Source organism: Atractosteus spatula, chromosome 7 (assembly GCF_055471065.1).
Source record: "Atractosteus spatula isolate fAtrSpa1 chromosome 7, fAtrSpa1.hap1, whole genome shotgun sequence".
NCBI lineage: Eukaryota > Metazoa > Chordata > Actinopteri > Semionotiformes > Lepisosteidae > Atractosteus > Atractosteus spatula.
Window position 1 is genome coordinate 36,413,902 of NC_142712.1, and position 16,534 is coordinate 36,430,435.

Genomic DNA, 16,534 nt, shown 5'->3' on the forward strand with positions numbered 1-16,534 from the left:
ACAGGTGAGGCAACAATCTCCCGACTTCAGTCAGTCTGTTCCTGTCCCGAGTCTCCGGCGCCAATCAGAACACGGTGAGGCCGCCAATTCCTGCAGGTGCAGCCAATGACAAACTGGCTTTAAAATGAAACCCGCTTAGAAAAAACGCCCAAAGCGATCCAATTACTTCGCGTAATTAGTGTTCGCGTCTTTGTTTGTTTTTATGGGTTTGCTTAGGAATAAAGCTCAAAAAGTGTCTCTTTAAAAATATATATATATATTTATAGTTTTCATTCACAATTATAAGAAATAAACAGATTAAATCAGCTATTTTAATCACGGTTATTATTATTATTATTATTATTATTATTATTATTGTTGTTGTTGTTGTTGTTGTTGTTGTTTTTGATGATGTTCGACGTTGTTATTAAACAATTGTACTATTGTAATATCTCAAACTGCTGTAGAAAAGGTCAAGCACATGACGTAATATTGAGACAGCACTAACTGTATTTATCAGGCGAAGAAGTTGATGGCACTGCGGCCTAGTTCTGCGGTGCTATAACTATAAATGAGATTAGTCCCTGGTGAATTAGTTTCATATTGTTACAGGTTCCACTGCGTCGATTCTAGTGCTTTGTATGAAAGAGGGAGGTGTCTCACAGCAACAAGGTAAATGTACTGTACTGCATGTATCCTCTCCCATATTACAGCAAATAGATACCCTGTGAACAACAGAAAACTGTAGATGCAAACAGGTATGATCAATACGGGAATATTCGACACCTTGCTAAACTGGTCTTATCAAAGTACTGATAAAGCACTTCAACAGCTTCCTTGGAACACATTCTTCCTCAATAACAGAGAGATTTAGAACGTACACCCCGTGTATATAACACTAAAGGTTTGGTGAGATGTGCAATGCAGTGCAAGTTTGACGGAAATTCAAGGCGAGAAACGGCTAATGTCTGTTCTTGCTGTTTTACACCCCTATGGCACTACACTACACCGTCAACAAGGGAGCAATGCATCATGTCCTATCCCTGTAGTCTATACAGTATATATACATAGTGTAGTACATACTGTAATCTTACTGGGTGTAAAGTGGCAAAATAAAAAGCAGAAGTAGTATTCTTGTCTGCTCTGTGATGGAGAGAAAGCACTGCTCTTGCAATTCACTTACTCATGAGGCATTGTGTTATGTGGTTATTGTCCTTCTTATTATAAACTGTAATTCAATGATACGGTTATGGTGCAGTGGTTAGTGTTGCTGCTTCTCAGCACTGTGGCCTTAGGCTCAGTTCCAGGTGTGCTATATGTGTGGAGTTTCTATGTTTTCCAGCTTCCCATGGGTTTCCTCTGGGCACTCTCTCATTTAGTCCCACAGTCTATAAACATACTAGTAGGTTAACTGGCTTCTGGGAAACGTGCCCCTGGTGTGTGTGCTTGTCTTTGTCAGTGTGTGCCTTGCGATAGACGGGTATCCCATCCAGGCTGTATCCCACCTTGTTCCCATTGCTTGCCAGGATAAGCTCGGGCTCCCACCCAAATGTACTGCCAAATGGGGGGTTACCAAACTGGTGAAAATCAGGATTTGACTGAGCGGTTTAGTCAATAAGTGAAATAATTATTCATAGCCCCCAACATGTAAGTGATTTATTCAGAATACACCTGGGCAGTTGATATAATTAGAGGCACGTGAATTCTTTATTCGTTGGCACAGCTTTGGTGACAGGAGTAATAATCCAGTCATGCTTGGTTAAAAAAATATTTATGATGATGACAAGACACAAACTACACTACCCACAACAAAACATACAACACACAAGTTATTCTTTGTACGTATTTACAAACAAGGCATTTCAGAGGCCTAACATTCTGGTCATCCAGAAAACCCCAGACTGCTACTAAGCATTAAAGAAAAGAGAAGGAACAAGAAGCAAGGAACAAGGAGAGGAGAGACAGGAGCCCGGAGGAGTTGGGACTTAAAAGCTTGCACCAGGCGAAAGCCCCTACTTCATGATCATCCAAACTAAACCTGACTGGAGTGGAGTATTTCAACCTTGTTACAGAGAGTGTGCTATTCTGTATTTTTAGAGAACTTGGGTTTCCTCGGTAAAAGATACCTCAGTTATAAACTTTCCTGCTTAGTATGCATTTTTATGGATAGGGATATACTGTAGGCTCCCATTTATTTTGTGGCATACGTACAGTACTCAAATGAAACCAAATGTACCTAAATGTACCTGAATGAACCCAAATGTAACCAATGTACCTGAATCTACCTGAATGTACTCAAATATACCCGAATTTACCCCCAATTAATCTGAATGTATGCAAATGTACCAGAATGCACCCAAATAATAAATAAATGTGAGGACTGAAGTTTCTGTCTTTGGTTTTGCTTCCTGTGAAAAACGTTGATGTTAAGGCAATCACAGGACTCTTTGATTTTGATGCAAATGAAACCAATTATCTATGTAAAGTCTGGGTATTGATCAGAGCAGATTGAGCAGCACAGTGCAGTTTATCTCCGGTGTTTACTATCACATTTATAAATGATTAAAAATGGATGGATGATACACTCATTAGAAAGAAAGTTTGAAAGCAACTCTTGAATTTATTTAAATAGGGGATACAGTTCAGCTCATATTGTTACCAATTAAGTTTGATAGTTGAGTGTATATAATTAAAACAAAGTAAATGTAAAAGTTAGAAACTGGGTCTAAACACCAGCTAAGCCAGCATAGCAAACACACTTATAGAAGTTAATAATGCATAAATAGGTATTTAAATATAAAATTAAAAATAACACTAGTCAGAGAATGTCCAGTGTGGTCACGTCTTTGTTTTTCCATAGTGTAGCTTTAGAGTAAAAGAATAGAGAACAACTTAGAAGACACAAACATCTATTTATGTTCAGGTGGGGAGCTGCATCAGCATGCGCAGGCTGCAAAGGAACAAGTAATACGTTTATTCCATGCTGAAAAGAGAAGAAAAAAAACTCAACGTTTCGGCTGTGGAGCGTATGCAAGTATGCAAGTATGGCCACAGGACTTGATCAATGCAGAGCAGTCATGTTACCATTAATCACTACAAGTAGAGATCTGTAGCAACAAGACTCTCATATCTCAACCATCATACATGGTACCTACCGTACATTGATTGGTCTGTTGTACACAAGTTAGCATACAATATCTGGCCTGCAAACTGACTTTTTAGCAATCCAGAACTGCAACATTGAATTTCCTGAGGGAAAAATAAAAACCTTGCAATTAAAAAAATTAATTCCGTTTTGTTTTTGTGTTTAACACCACAACCCAATACAAGTCACCCTTGGAATACCACTGATCCTTTCAGGTCAGGCTAAATGGAGAACACTTCTCCACCGAGGATGATGGCACTAGTACTTTTTAGGAGGGTTAGGTTGAGCAGTCCGTGACATCTCTGTGTGGGAAATGACTGCAAAGTTTTCATTTATTTCAATTTCATGGATCTTGGTATAAAGACAAAAACTTTTGCACAATCAGCACAATGAGCAACAGCGAAGAAAAAAGGGCAGAGCAGGCTGATCTCCTATGTTTCAGAGGGTGAAGGTTGTGGGAAGAGAGGTCCTTTTCCAAACACACGTAAGGCTTTACTTTAAACCAGAGAATGTGTTTCAACTCCTCATTCTGTGCGTCTACATGAAAGCAAAAATTATTCAGCATCCACACCTTCTTCAAATCCTGTATAAAGGTAAAAGATTAGTCAAAATAACTTTTAGTCTAATCCAAGTAAATTGGTAATGACATACTGTAATCCCATTTAAAGCTTTGGAATACATTACACAGGTCATTATTAGCTTCCTTAGATCTGTGCTGTGGTTCTGTGGTACAGAAGAATCTGAGGTGTAACATACGCCCTACACACTGAATATAGACCAGCTTTAGAGACGGAACTATCCACCCACTCAGATCATCATACAGTATGTACAGTATCTATAGTATTTTACTGTATCTTGTAGAAAGACGAGTGTCAGACCATATAGTATACATTGGAACTGAAGTGTACTGAAGCCTCTTTTGTCTCTGTAGTGTTAATAGGCTTGCATAGAAAATAAAACTTGGCAAATCGTTTAAATCAAGACTTTATAAGTGGAAACACATTTGTACATTTGTCAGTGTTCTGTCAATTTACAAAGGAAGTTCTGTACTCATTATAGTCAATATCTGTAAATTGCATCTTTATCAGAGCTACAAGGCCATTATGAGATCTATCTCATAATCTCATATTCTATTTCAGAATATTTTTATGAAGATTGTGTGATGTAAGCATTTCAGAATATGTGAACTATCTACATTACTTAATTCTTAAAAGCACAACTTATTGGGGGGGTTGGGTTGAACAGCCTGTGACATCTCCATGTGGAAAATGCCTGAGAAGCATTCATTTATTTCGATTTCATGGATATTCTCCATACGCCATTGACTTCTCTGTGACACTAATAGGCTTCTGTCATTTTCAGGGTTGTTCAGTATTGAGCATTATTAAACTAGGCACACATGGTGCTCGTACAAAACCTATATATATACATTTCACTAACAAAGAAACCAAGATGCACATTGACTCAAGATTAGGTCATACACATTTATAAGTCCTGCGTGATCGCATGATGAGGCAGAGCTTTTATAGTTAAATGACCAGCAATTATGGATTTATAAAGACTTTTGGGCATTTAAAGATGCCTAGTGCCCATTAATATTAAAAGTAATGAAAAAGTGTTTTAAAGTAATAATGATTAAAATTCTATAAGACTGTACCTTTAATTATTCTTAAAGCAATACTTTCTTGTTTTGGAAATCCCCTTGTGAACAGCACACCGCCAAAACAAACCCATATTATAAATCCTTAGGACACAGTACTTGTTTTCGTCAAAAATGGACATTCAATTATTCACGTGAGTAACCTGTTACCAAAATCCTTATGCAGAATCAACACAGAACCTACAGTACTGACCTTACAGGGTATTACTTAATTACAAAGACAAACTGACCTGTTAGAAAAAAATAATTTTAAATATTTGTAAAATTATAAATAATGTTTTATATTTGGGAACATATTGACACATTTATATGTGCCATGTTATTGTTTTTAATATTTAAACATAAGTATTAGGCATTATTAGTCTTGCTCTTTTATTATTACCACTACCTACTTTTAGCGGTAGTTTTTTTTTAATTTAGTGGTTACTTCAAACAGGTCTGCCTTTGGCTGGAGCTAACTTAAAAAACCTGCATGAATTTGAATTGTGTGATTTGTGGGTGTCCTCTGTTAAAAAGACTCCAGATATCTGCAGTTGTGTATGTAGGATGTAGTGAAACATGTGAATGATGGGGCTCAACCTGGGCAGTTTCCACCTGGAAACAAAGGCAGGAAGAGAAAATATGTATTGCAAACTCTGATTATACACAAAAATACTGTTTCCTCCTCCAAGACCAGCCCAACCTTTGTAACATCCACAAATACAGGGTCATACCACTTAAAACAGGTTAGTCGTTGGACGACTGACCTGGTGACTCAGAGCAGATGAATTAAAGACGTTAACTGTTGATTTTGATATTATGATAACATTGAAAAGGTGGCACAGTTGTCTAGTGGTTAGCATTGTTGCCTCGTAGCTCTGGCCTTAACTCCTGTACCTGGGGAGCAATCTGTGTGGAGTTTCTGTTCACGGCGCATCTGTGTGAGTTTCCACCCACAGTCCAAAGTCATACTGGTACTGTAGGTTAATTGGCTTCTGGGAAAACTGGCCCTGGTGTGAATGCCTGTGCATGCCCTTCGATGGACTGGCATTCGAAAATGGATGGATGGATGAATGGATTACATTGGAAATTCCTTGTGTTTATCTTAGGTGAAAGTCATCATTGGCAGTCCTCAAGAACCTGATGTCTTTCAATTTTCATTCTAGCGCAGATACGTAAATACGTAAATGAAATGATTTGGTAAGATGTCAACCCATGTCAACTAGATTCTGGTTGAAAAGTACCTAAAAACTTGTATGAAGCTTTCCTTCAAGGAATTTAGTTGCCTGTAAATGCTTCATTCAATACACTATACATTCATATATAGTGTCCGTTATCCATTATAAGAAAGCTTCTTATTCCTAGGAAGGGCAGCAGCTGCCCAGAGCCTAGCTGTGAAGAATAGGGTGCTAGGCAGCACTACACCACATTACTGTATATGCTCTGTATCTGTTCATTGTTGCTGCTGCTTGATCCATGTCAGCTATTCCATAGGATGTTACTTCTGTATAGGTGATCCTCACACTTTCAAATCTTTACAATGGTAACATGCAAAACTGCCCTGCACAATTTATTAGAAATATATTTCTAATGAAAACACAGACCTGAGAATTTGTTCATGCAAGCTAATCACATTACAGAAAGCTAATTTAGAAACCGACAAAGCAGAAAGTTTTTTTTTCTATTTCTTTTTATTTTGCTTCCAAAAGGTACTATGCTTATATCCAGCATTATAAAATAACACTGCAGTGTGTAACCTCACTTTTGTCATAGGTGGTGCAAACATTGTTAAAATAGAGTCAAAAGACAGTGGCTGACATACCAAGTGACAAAAATTTTGACATGAACTCACAAATAACTTTAAATGCATCTGGAATAAATTGTGATGGCAACAAATAAAATTAATGCAATTATAAAACTTAATTTTTGCTCTGGTAAACTCCTTTAACATTTAACATTCAGCTGTATTCTGTATTTTTTTTGTGTTGTGAACAATGGCTTTAAGTAGCCTTAACACATCAGTCCCACTTTATATCAGTTAACTAGAAAAAAACAGAGATACCCAAGTACTTCTTTTAATTACTAATATGTACATTTATATTCTATCTTCATGAGTCCAATTTGAGCCTCAAAAAAGGAGATAGGAGTCTGGAAAAAGAGAAAACAGGATTGTTTCTGATCAATGCAGAGAGTTGCAGATGGGTTTGTGTGCAATACAGTGCCAGAGATTCTGCTAGATTGAATGAATTCTTACATTTGGTTACCTTAGTACTAGGTTAAAACATAGGCACTTGACACAGCTCAGATGGATCCTACAGGTCTTTCCAGAAATTCAAGGGGGCAGCTTGTTTTCTGTTGGCATACAAGGTGAACAATATCATGCGATCAGAAATAAGAGCTATTTTCTCAAGCAATAGCAAGTCAAAATAAATTATTTTTAATTGAGTGCAATGCCAAACATAAGCGCTGCATTTACAACTTAATTAAATCCCCTTAGAGCAGGTGTGTTTGGCTCTCCTGCATCACTACCAGACCCCCAAGCCAGATACCTCCAGCAGTGTTTCCAGACTGCAAAGGACTCATTAAAGATACAGAATCAATCTCAACATGTTCTGTTATATTCAAAGAAACACGATAATGAAAAATCAGGTAAAACCAGTAGTGTTTCTCTATAGTGTTTGATGTGCAACATTCAGAAGCTGTGAGTAAATGTAATGGGTTCATAGGCTTGCATATCCATGCATGTGGAGTTACTGTGAATAGAGAACAAGGTTTTAAAGCCATGTTTCAGTTTTGACAGAGGTTTAGATTACACCAACATAAACAGTGGCATTCCTGTGAAAAGCTCCAAGTACTGCTAACATTACATTTCTCAACGTACTGCATGACCTTGCTTTATATTCTGCATTGTTGAAGACAAAGAAACAATAAAAAAATACATAATGCAGAAATTCATTTCTTGACATTTTCATAATTTCTCCACATCACTCTTTGCAGATGAAAACCAAAAGCTTGTGCGAGTTAAGTACTTTATAATATTCATACTTAAGAGTGGTAACTATTGTGTTTTAAAATACCCAATGAACACTGTGGTTCATTCACATGCGCCACAAACACATATTTGTTTTCATAGCATAGTTAAGAAATTCTAAATCTGGTCAATTAAAGGTAATTAAATGTACTACTTCCAGCCATGAGTGAGAGTATATATAAAAATAGAAAATACTAACTACTCCCATCACATTTTTTTAAATAAATGAGAACACATCCCAAGATATTTTCAGTGAAACCTAGTCATTAGCATTCTTTAGAAATTTAAAAGTAGTGCTACATCTTTTAAAAGTTTTATTTTAGACCTGAAGGAGATCCGTAAGATTAAAATCTGACCACACAGTTCCATAACAATAAAAAGTTCAACACAGGTCAGGAGGCCCTGTAACAAAATTAGAGATTTAAAATCATATATAATTTTGGAGATGGTGTATCCCTGAAATAAAAGCACAACAGAATTAAGCTGACTCAGTGCCTTGAATGCAATAGAAAAAGTTATCATCCCATCAGTCAATCTAATAAAATACCTCATGCAATGTTTCCGGTATTTAACTCCCCTCCCCCAATTCTTTTTCTAGGGGAGTCAATGCAACTGGATTTAATCAGATCTCTGGCTACAGTTACTAAGATACACCACAGTAACAATGACGAATGACAAACCTAACCATAAGTTCTCCTTCCCTCTTTTTAACGACATTTGTGCCTTCTGGCAGTCAACACAGTTCAGTTTATATTCAAGTGTCTGAATATGGGTAACCTACACATGGCTCACTGGCTCAATGTTCATCGAGGGTCTTTAATTTCTCTCGGTATTTTCTAATTACAGTGCAAAATGTTCAGTGAAAGACTTTGAGAACTCTGCATAAGGAAAAGCTCATATACAGTACCCAACTCTGTTTTAGAGCGTAAACTATGTACAGTATGTAAACTTTTAACATGTCAAAAAGCACAGAAACTCTACATCCATCACTCCTCTCAGTTCATAGAAAATCCAACTATTTTAATGCTTTGTCGAATAAGCCACAACTGTAGATTTCTAAACTAAGATTTTTAATAGCACCAAATCCAAACACAATGCTGTATATTGCATGCTTGTCTACCTAAAATCTGAAACTCTTTCAGTAGCAGATAAGAAAACCCATGCAGCTTTGTCTTCAGAATCGCAATGGTAATGTGATTAGCATTCTTACATTATCTGCCTAAAACTGTACAATTCAATAAAAAGGGAAAAATGGGTTTTATATAAGCAACAGGTTATATGTCATAATGTACGCTTATTTTTTAAATTCAGAAATGGATCGTGGAATGGCATATGTGCAGGGTTTCAGACACAGCCCTTAATGTAAATAAGCTTGCTATTATATAAGCTTAATTGAACCAACATAACAACTGCTCAGCTCTTTATATAAGGACATAGAAACCTTGCAAATACTCCAGCCCTCTAGAATTAGGAGTCAACTCTCCTGTCTCCTGAAAGAATAAAGTTGTTGGTAATTTAACGGGCAAAATTAACACTTCAAGGAAATAGGATTTCGTTGCAAATGTAGTTAAATATAGAACTCAGTCTGTAAGAGAAAGAACTCAGTTAAATGTTCTCACCTTAAATAAACCATACATTTCAAGAAGGAAACTCTTACTGCAAAGGAAATCGTGCTCTGCAGATTTTTAAGTGTTATGATAATTTCAGACACATTCATTTTGGCAGTTTTGATGCATGGCAAATTCTCTATAATTCTAACAATAAAACAGAAAGGTTTAAGCTTCTGAGTGAGCAGATGGAACAATATTTAATACTATGATATTTTTCAGAACTGCAATCTTCCCTATATAAGCTGACGTGTTTCATAAATGTTTGATCTAATACTTAGTTATCATGCCCAGGTACTGAGGCACAAAGTCAAAAAATACAATTCTGACATTGTTTTCAAATGCCTGGGGTTAACTTCCTTTTTTTAAATAAAAACACGCTGTTAAACTGTTCAGCGCCAAAGCCTCAAGTTTCATCATTTAAACGGCCATACACCGGATAGATAACAAGAGGGTCCTTTAAAACGAAAAACTAAATCTTCATGAAAAATAGGTTGAAACCAAAAAGGGTGCTGCAGTGGTGCTATTGCACTTTTTTAGGAGTAAGAGACTAGAGGCACACATTTCACCTCAGGATTTTGGTTTCAATATCAAAGTCTTGTGGGCTTAGCAACAGATGCACCTTGTTACGCAAGCAGGATAATATGGTCTGCAGCACATACAATAATAACCGTGACCTGAAAAAAACAAAATCAACTAGATTCAAGCCCTAGCAAAGCAGCCATGTTGGTTTTTAGCTTAGTTCACTTTAGTTGAATGTAACACTGACTACTGGACTAACGGATCTTGGTACAGTATGTCCACAAGGACCCAAGAACTATGCTAGGGTAGTGAGGTAGAAGAATGCACCTCGGGGACAGGGAGAGCACGCGAGCAAGCGTGACTCACACCTCCCCGAAGTTGGTATGTCCCGTTTCCTTGGCATGCTCCCGAGCCTCTGCCTGTCCCACCAGGCCGGTCTGACACACCATGCACCGCAGCGAGAAGCGGTTGACGTCGGTGAACTGCCGCTTCCTCCTCGCCTCGTCCGCCAGCTCCAGAGCCTGGGCCAGGATGACGTCGTCCACCGTGGAGAAGATGGTCTGGGGGGGCGTGTCCGAGCCGGGGATCTCCTTCTGGAGGGGGTCGTAGTGGATCCCGTCGTAAATGAGCAAGACCCTCCTGTTGTAGCCGGCGTCTTCCCCGAAACGGTCCACCCGCACCGTCTGCGTGTCCACCACACAGATCTCGCACTGGTAGAACTTGGATAGGATGGACACTTCGATGGCGCCGCCCCAGGTGTCATCCCTCCTGATCCAGCTGCAGTAGTCCTCGTTCGACTTCCCCAAGACCGCCTCCGAGTACGAGGCCGGGTCGCTGGCCACAATTTGCGCTATGAGACCCCGCATCTCTGGAGCACAGGACGGGTCGTAGACGCCCCCCTCTACGACGTAGAAGACGCTGGTGAAGAGGCAGGAGTTGTCTGCAGGAACCACGCGCCTTGCCAGCACAGGGCTCAACTCCTTCTGCAGCCCATCCATCGCGCTGCCTTTCCTCACTGAGGCAGAAGGCTGGGGCTTCGGCTTGCTCTTCTCTTCTTCCACAATCAGGGTGTCTCCTGCAGATTCAGGGGTACAATCTCAGCACCTCAGAGCAAGACAACAAGGTCATGTAGCAAGGTGTCGTGCTTTTTTGGTTGTACATTTTTCTTCACCATTCATGCTTGTGGTGTGCATCAGTTCTTAGCTAACTGAGCCAATTTTCTTACAGTATATTGGCAGCACCAACCTGGGATCCATGGAGGTCTCCCATACCAGTACTAACCAGGCCAAGCTATGCTTTGCTTCCGAGATCTGATAAGACCTCAGAAATAATGTTGCTGCTAGGTGATAAAGGTGATAATGCTGCTAATTCAACATTGTCAGGTAAACTGACTAAATCAACCTATGACCTCTACAGTAAGGACGTTCTCCTATATTGGCCATTTAGTTTGCAAATCTACTGTGAATTGGCACTGTGGAATTCCTGTGCGTAATAAAGGTTAACTAAGCCCAAGACTGGACTGCCAGATTCTTGATTGTTAGGTTATACAAACAGATCCCTATCATACCAAGTGGAGCCTTAATTAAAGTGGAACTGTTACTTTTATAATCCGGGGTTAGAAAGAAGCAGTATTGATGAGTGCATTTCAAACCTAATGGAAAGTAAAAAGTACACAGAATTGTGTTAAACCTCCTACTTACATCACAAAATAGACAATTTCCAGGTACGGGCAGTGTCATATTGCCATCATTGTCTGCGATTCAGTATGAGGCAACAAAACAAAAGCACCCCTATTGTGTTGTAAACAACCAGGATTGTGAATATCTCTTTAAATCCAATAGAAATATTGCTCTCACCTTCAAGACTGTTTTGCCAACAAATACAACTTAATTCTGCACAAAGATCATGCTGGAACATTTCTGCAGTTAAATGTCCTCTGTACAACCTGCACTTAGTTCATCCTTCACTCGTACATCACATTACTTTAATCATTACAGCGACTTGTGAGCAGGAAGGGCTGCTTCATGTTACAATTCTCACAAACTCTTGACAACATGGCAAGACATGGCAAGGCATGACAACAATTCAACATTTTACCAATTCCGAGATACCACCAATCAATTTATTTTGTTACCAAGACAACAAAATAACCTGTCTGAGAAACTGGGACTGCAGTTCCCCTTTAAGATGGTGCAGAAAACAGAGCACACGAAAAGCAGTGTTTGGTTAAGTTAGGTTTTGCGGAATTACGCGGGCCTTGATCTGGGTTCTCATGCAGGAGGCTGAGATCTATACCCCCCATGTACTGCAGCCCTGAGGGAAAACAGTTTGGAAAAATAGGATAAGTCCCCATTCTCAGAAAGCAAAGCTCTGTAAACTCCAGGCTTGGAAGGAGCTCAACAAAACAGTATTATTCTCTGTCAGCGACAAAACTATCTATACTACTCACTCTAGTTTTCTCTCTCTCCACTGGTTGGAAAGATCAAGAGTGGTGAGTTTACCAAGCTATAGGATAGATGAATTTGGACTGAAACATAACATCAGACAACAGTGACCTTGACCTGTAATGAGAAGCAAGTCGCACCCCTCCACCAACCAAACATCATCCCCATCCATTAACTGCTCTATCCAACACAGGGTTGCGAGGGAAAAGGAGCCTATCCAACAAAGCAATGAGCAAAAGGCAAGGATGCGAATCCACTGCAGACCGTCCCTTTATATATACATTTTTAAAAGCATAATTGCGTTCGACTAAGGGGGACTCTATTTCCCAGGTACCTGACTTGATTGGGTAGTCTTTGAGGTGGGCGTCTCCATTGCTGAGGTCCAGGCTAGACGGAGGGTATCCTACCATGATCTTCTGCACCTCGCAGGGAATGCCTGTCAGCTCGGCCACCCTGTCCTTCAGCTCCTGCACACAGGACAGCTGAGTGAGGCCCTGCATCAGGTGAGTCCCATTCTTAGCCTTGCAACGCAGACGCAACATCCTCAGCTCTCTCAGTTCTGCAAAATCAGGACATAAAAAGAATCCTATAATACAACACTGTAAGAACACCACCTGCTGTAGTTTTCGATCGTGTTAAATGTTTTATTAAGGCATTTCTGCTTCAGTTCTAAGAGTGTAGCAGGTATTGTCATTAAAAAGACTTTTGGATTTGCTGCTTTATTTAAACTATACAGTTTCAACTTTGTTCTGGATCAGTTCCCATTCCCTGGTGAATTCAAAAACATTGATGTTCCCCAGCATTTCTAGACAGCAGCAATGTAGGCATCTACGATATTTTACAATAATATTCCTGGAGCCTTCAGGACTCATCCAGAGAAAGTGAAATGCCAAACAGTATAATAATCATACAATCACGGGTGTATAGCACACAGTGGAAATATTTTCAAACCCTTTCCTACACACAGGGCCACCCCAGTGCCAAAGAGATGAAAATGCTCACGACTGCGGAAAACGAACAACACACAAATCCACACACAATCCTACTTCATCTTCGCTTTGTACTGCCCACCCCTCCATTTTCTCTGCACACGTAATGTCAGTTAACTCATTTTTTTAGCTAAATAAAAAGTTCACTATGAACATTTTCTTTTTATTTTGGTATTTAAAATTTTACAACAAGCACTGCTTTATGAAGCACCTTTTTGTTGAACATTTGTAGAATATATATTATGGTCAATTAAATTTTTAAACAATTACATAAACGGTATATATCTGACGAAATTATTATAATCTTGTCTTTCAAGGTTGTTGCAGGCTGTGGTACTTGCAGTTGCGCGTTGTGTTCCAAGGTGTTGATTGAAAGATTAATATTTTTAATCCACTAAGTTTTTTTGTGATGATAAACTTGTAATACTATAAAAAAATGCCGATAACAATCCATGCCTTTCTATGTCCAAGTAATGCCTGCGTGTAAGGCTCATGTTTTTTCCTGTGGTTAACATTATACAGTGCAGTAGTTTGTTTCGGCGGAACGGAAGATTTTTCACTGAAATTAGCCAGGGGCTTGATAACTACAGTACTAGCAATTCGTACGGTTCCACTATAGTTGTTTTCACGTAATGTGCGACAATAATTGTATTTCTTGTGGAGTCAGTATCTAAAAACCAGAAAATAAACCCTTTCTTAAATGTTTTCCACGATATTCTTAAATACGTATTGCTTCGTAAACGGATTTAAGAATCAAGAACACGAGTGCTAAGCTGTAAATTACTCTGCACGGTTCAGTGGAAGAATAACTAGATGTATACGATGCTAATTACTGCACTGTGTGAGTTTTGAAAATCGGCTTTGTTTTTTGGTGAGTAAGCCATCATGCCTGCTTGCAGCATGGTCTATAAGAAACAAATCATAAAAGTACATTTCCGCTCAAAACTACGTATATCCAAAACCAACCAATTCTGAAACGCTTACATTGCATCCATCGCTACATTTCAGAGTTTTAACTATATTAAAATCACGGTAATTATTTTACCTGCACTCTCCCACCCGGTTTCTCTCCAAGACAATAAATAGTTCAAAGGCACTGCGTGTGTAGTTCGTCACTTGTTTCTGTGAGCACACAAAACTGTGACGTATACAGGGGCGGACCTATGGGCCGTACGGATTTGCAAAGGTGAATTACTAGCTGGTTAGAAGTCCAGCTGTTCCAAAACTCAGTAATTGTTTATTCAGTTTACACGAAAGCAAATTTGATTTTAGATAGATATATGAATAGGGGAAAAAAACTCACCTTTTATGGAACGGTTATAGTTTGTATTTTTGTTAGGCTGGGTAATTCACGATTGCACACTACAAGGCTGTATAATCACGCTTTTGTTTTGCCTTTTTAATTTTAAAAATGGGGTATGGATAATCGTTAGGCTGCTTCTGTGATTCGTCTTTGTCGTCGTCTCTAAAAGCTTGCAAGTGTCTGTCATAAAACATATTTTTATGTTAAGTCTTCTGTTCAGGTTCTCGTTAATTTCTGTTGCATCTCTAATGTGTAATAATAAATGTACAATTTATTATTTTACTTGTTTTAACTACACAAATAATAGTGTCTAATCGCACATCGTGCTGCAGAATAAATAGAAACGGACGCAAAATTATTTTTATGGTTCTGCATTATGTAGTTTATAAAAAATTTCCCATATACATTTCAACGCAAAAAACGGTCAATTTAAACCCCTGTTGTGAATAACAGATGAAGGTGAGGATTTTTAAGATGAAATCGGAGTTGGATGCTCGTTTTCAATGAGTCGTTTCTTTCTGGGATATGGATTTTGGACGTATTTTAGCAAAGAAAAGCCTAGTCCACTTCTGTCAGCTGTTCAGCCTAAACGTAAATTGCGTCAAATAATGGACACATTAATCTTAACCGCTACGATTGACCTATCCTTCATTCATTTTATTGTATCACTGTAATATTTGCTCATACGGAGAAATTAGTTTAACTGTGCTAATTACCCAGATCACCAGCTAAATAGGCGTCATATCTGACGTTTGCGAAGTTAATGGGAGTGGATTTGTCGAGCCTTGGTGCTACAAGATGTCAGTTCCTTCCAGGAAAGGTGAGGTGGCAATTGTTTTTTTTTAATGTGTGAACGTTATTCATAGCGGTAATGCTCTCTTTCACCCCCCAGTGAACGAAAACGTCGGCCTTTAAAAATGAAGGAATCGGGTTTTGAGTTACAGTCTGCATTGCTTGCAGTTGTGCATCGTAGCTGCCCGGACCTTGCGATTGAGGCTGCAGCTTCACGTTCATGCAAGGCGTATTCACAAAACGAAACCATGCGCTGCACTGTAACTGGTATTCATTGTGTAAGGGCGGTGTCAGGTACACACCACGGCTGAAACAGTGCAGTTCATTCTGAAGATCAAAGCGAGCTTTGTGCATTAAGTGTGAATAAACATAACGACCTTCTTTGTGGTTGCACGAACTGGTGTTTGTCCTTATTTCGTTATTAAGTATTAACCTACAGTACCTGTTACTACAAACTACGGTTCAATGGCATTTTAGCCTAAGCGAAATAAGATCGTTATCTATATAAAGTACTAGTTTAGGTGGGTAGCTGCGTCAGCATGCGTAGGCTGCAAAGGAACAAGTAATAGGTTTATTCCATGCTGAAAAAAAGAAGAAAGAGAACACAACGTTTCGGCCGTGGAGCCTTCTTCAGGTGTGTATATAAAGTACCGTACATCGTAGCACCTATCTTGAATTGTGGGCGGATTTTTAGTTTTGAGCTGGGATTGAGGATTTTGCTTTTACATCAGTTGGAAAAGAGGTAGTCAGTACTGGGTAGCAGAGCTAGGGTCAGCATTGAGGTCAGAAAATGGTCTGATGTGTCATCAGAGCTGACCGATATCACTGTACACTCATGAGTTTATTGTTGGATGTAGGATTAGGTTTGGTTAGAGAGTACATTTGTTTGGGGTCAGGTGCTATATAGTATTATAAGGTTAGCATTTGCACTATAGGCCTGGGATTGAGGATTGGGCTGGAGGTCACATATAACACTTAGGGCAAGGTTTTAGAATGAAACTATTGCCTTTTTTGCTTAAGCCATTATATCAGTTTATTAATATTAGGAAAGATTGTCTAAGCTTTTGGTCAATATTGTATTTA

General features: G+C 38.9%; 1 protein-coding gene across 1 annotated transcript; it reads right to left on the bottom strand.

The window, feature by feature from the left end:
- Positions 1-8,232: 8,232 nt before the first annotated feature.
- yod1 (YOD1 deubiquitinase) lies at positions 8,233-14,439 on the bottom strand. The gene is made up of 3 exons (XM_088919869.1): positions 14,402-14,439; positions 12,702-12,926; positions 8,233-10,998 (listed from the first exon to the last, which is right to left on the bottom strand). Exons 2-3 carry the CDS (start codon positions 12,907-12,909, stop codon positions 10,286-10,288), a joined length of 921 nt encoding a protein of 306 aa, XP_088775995.1. The 5' UTR covers positions 12,910-12,926; positions 14,402-14,439; the 3' UTR covers positions 8,233-10,285.
- Between the last annotated feature and the right edge of the window lie 2,095 nt (positions 14,440-16,534).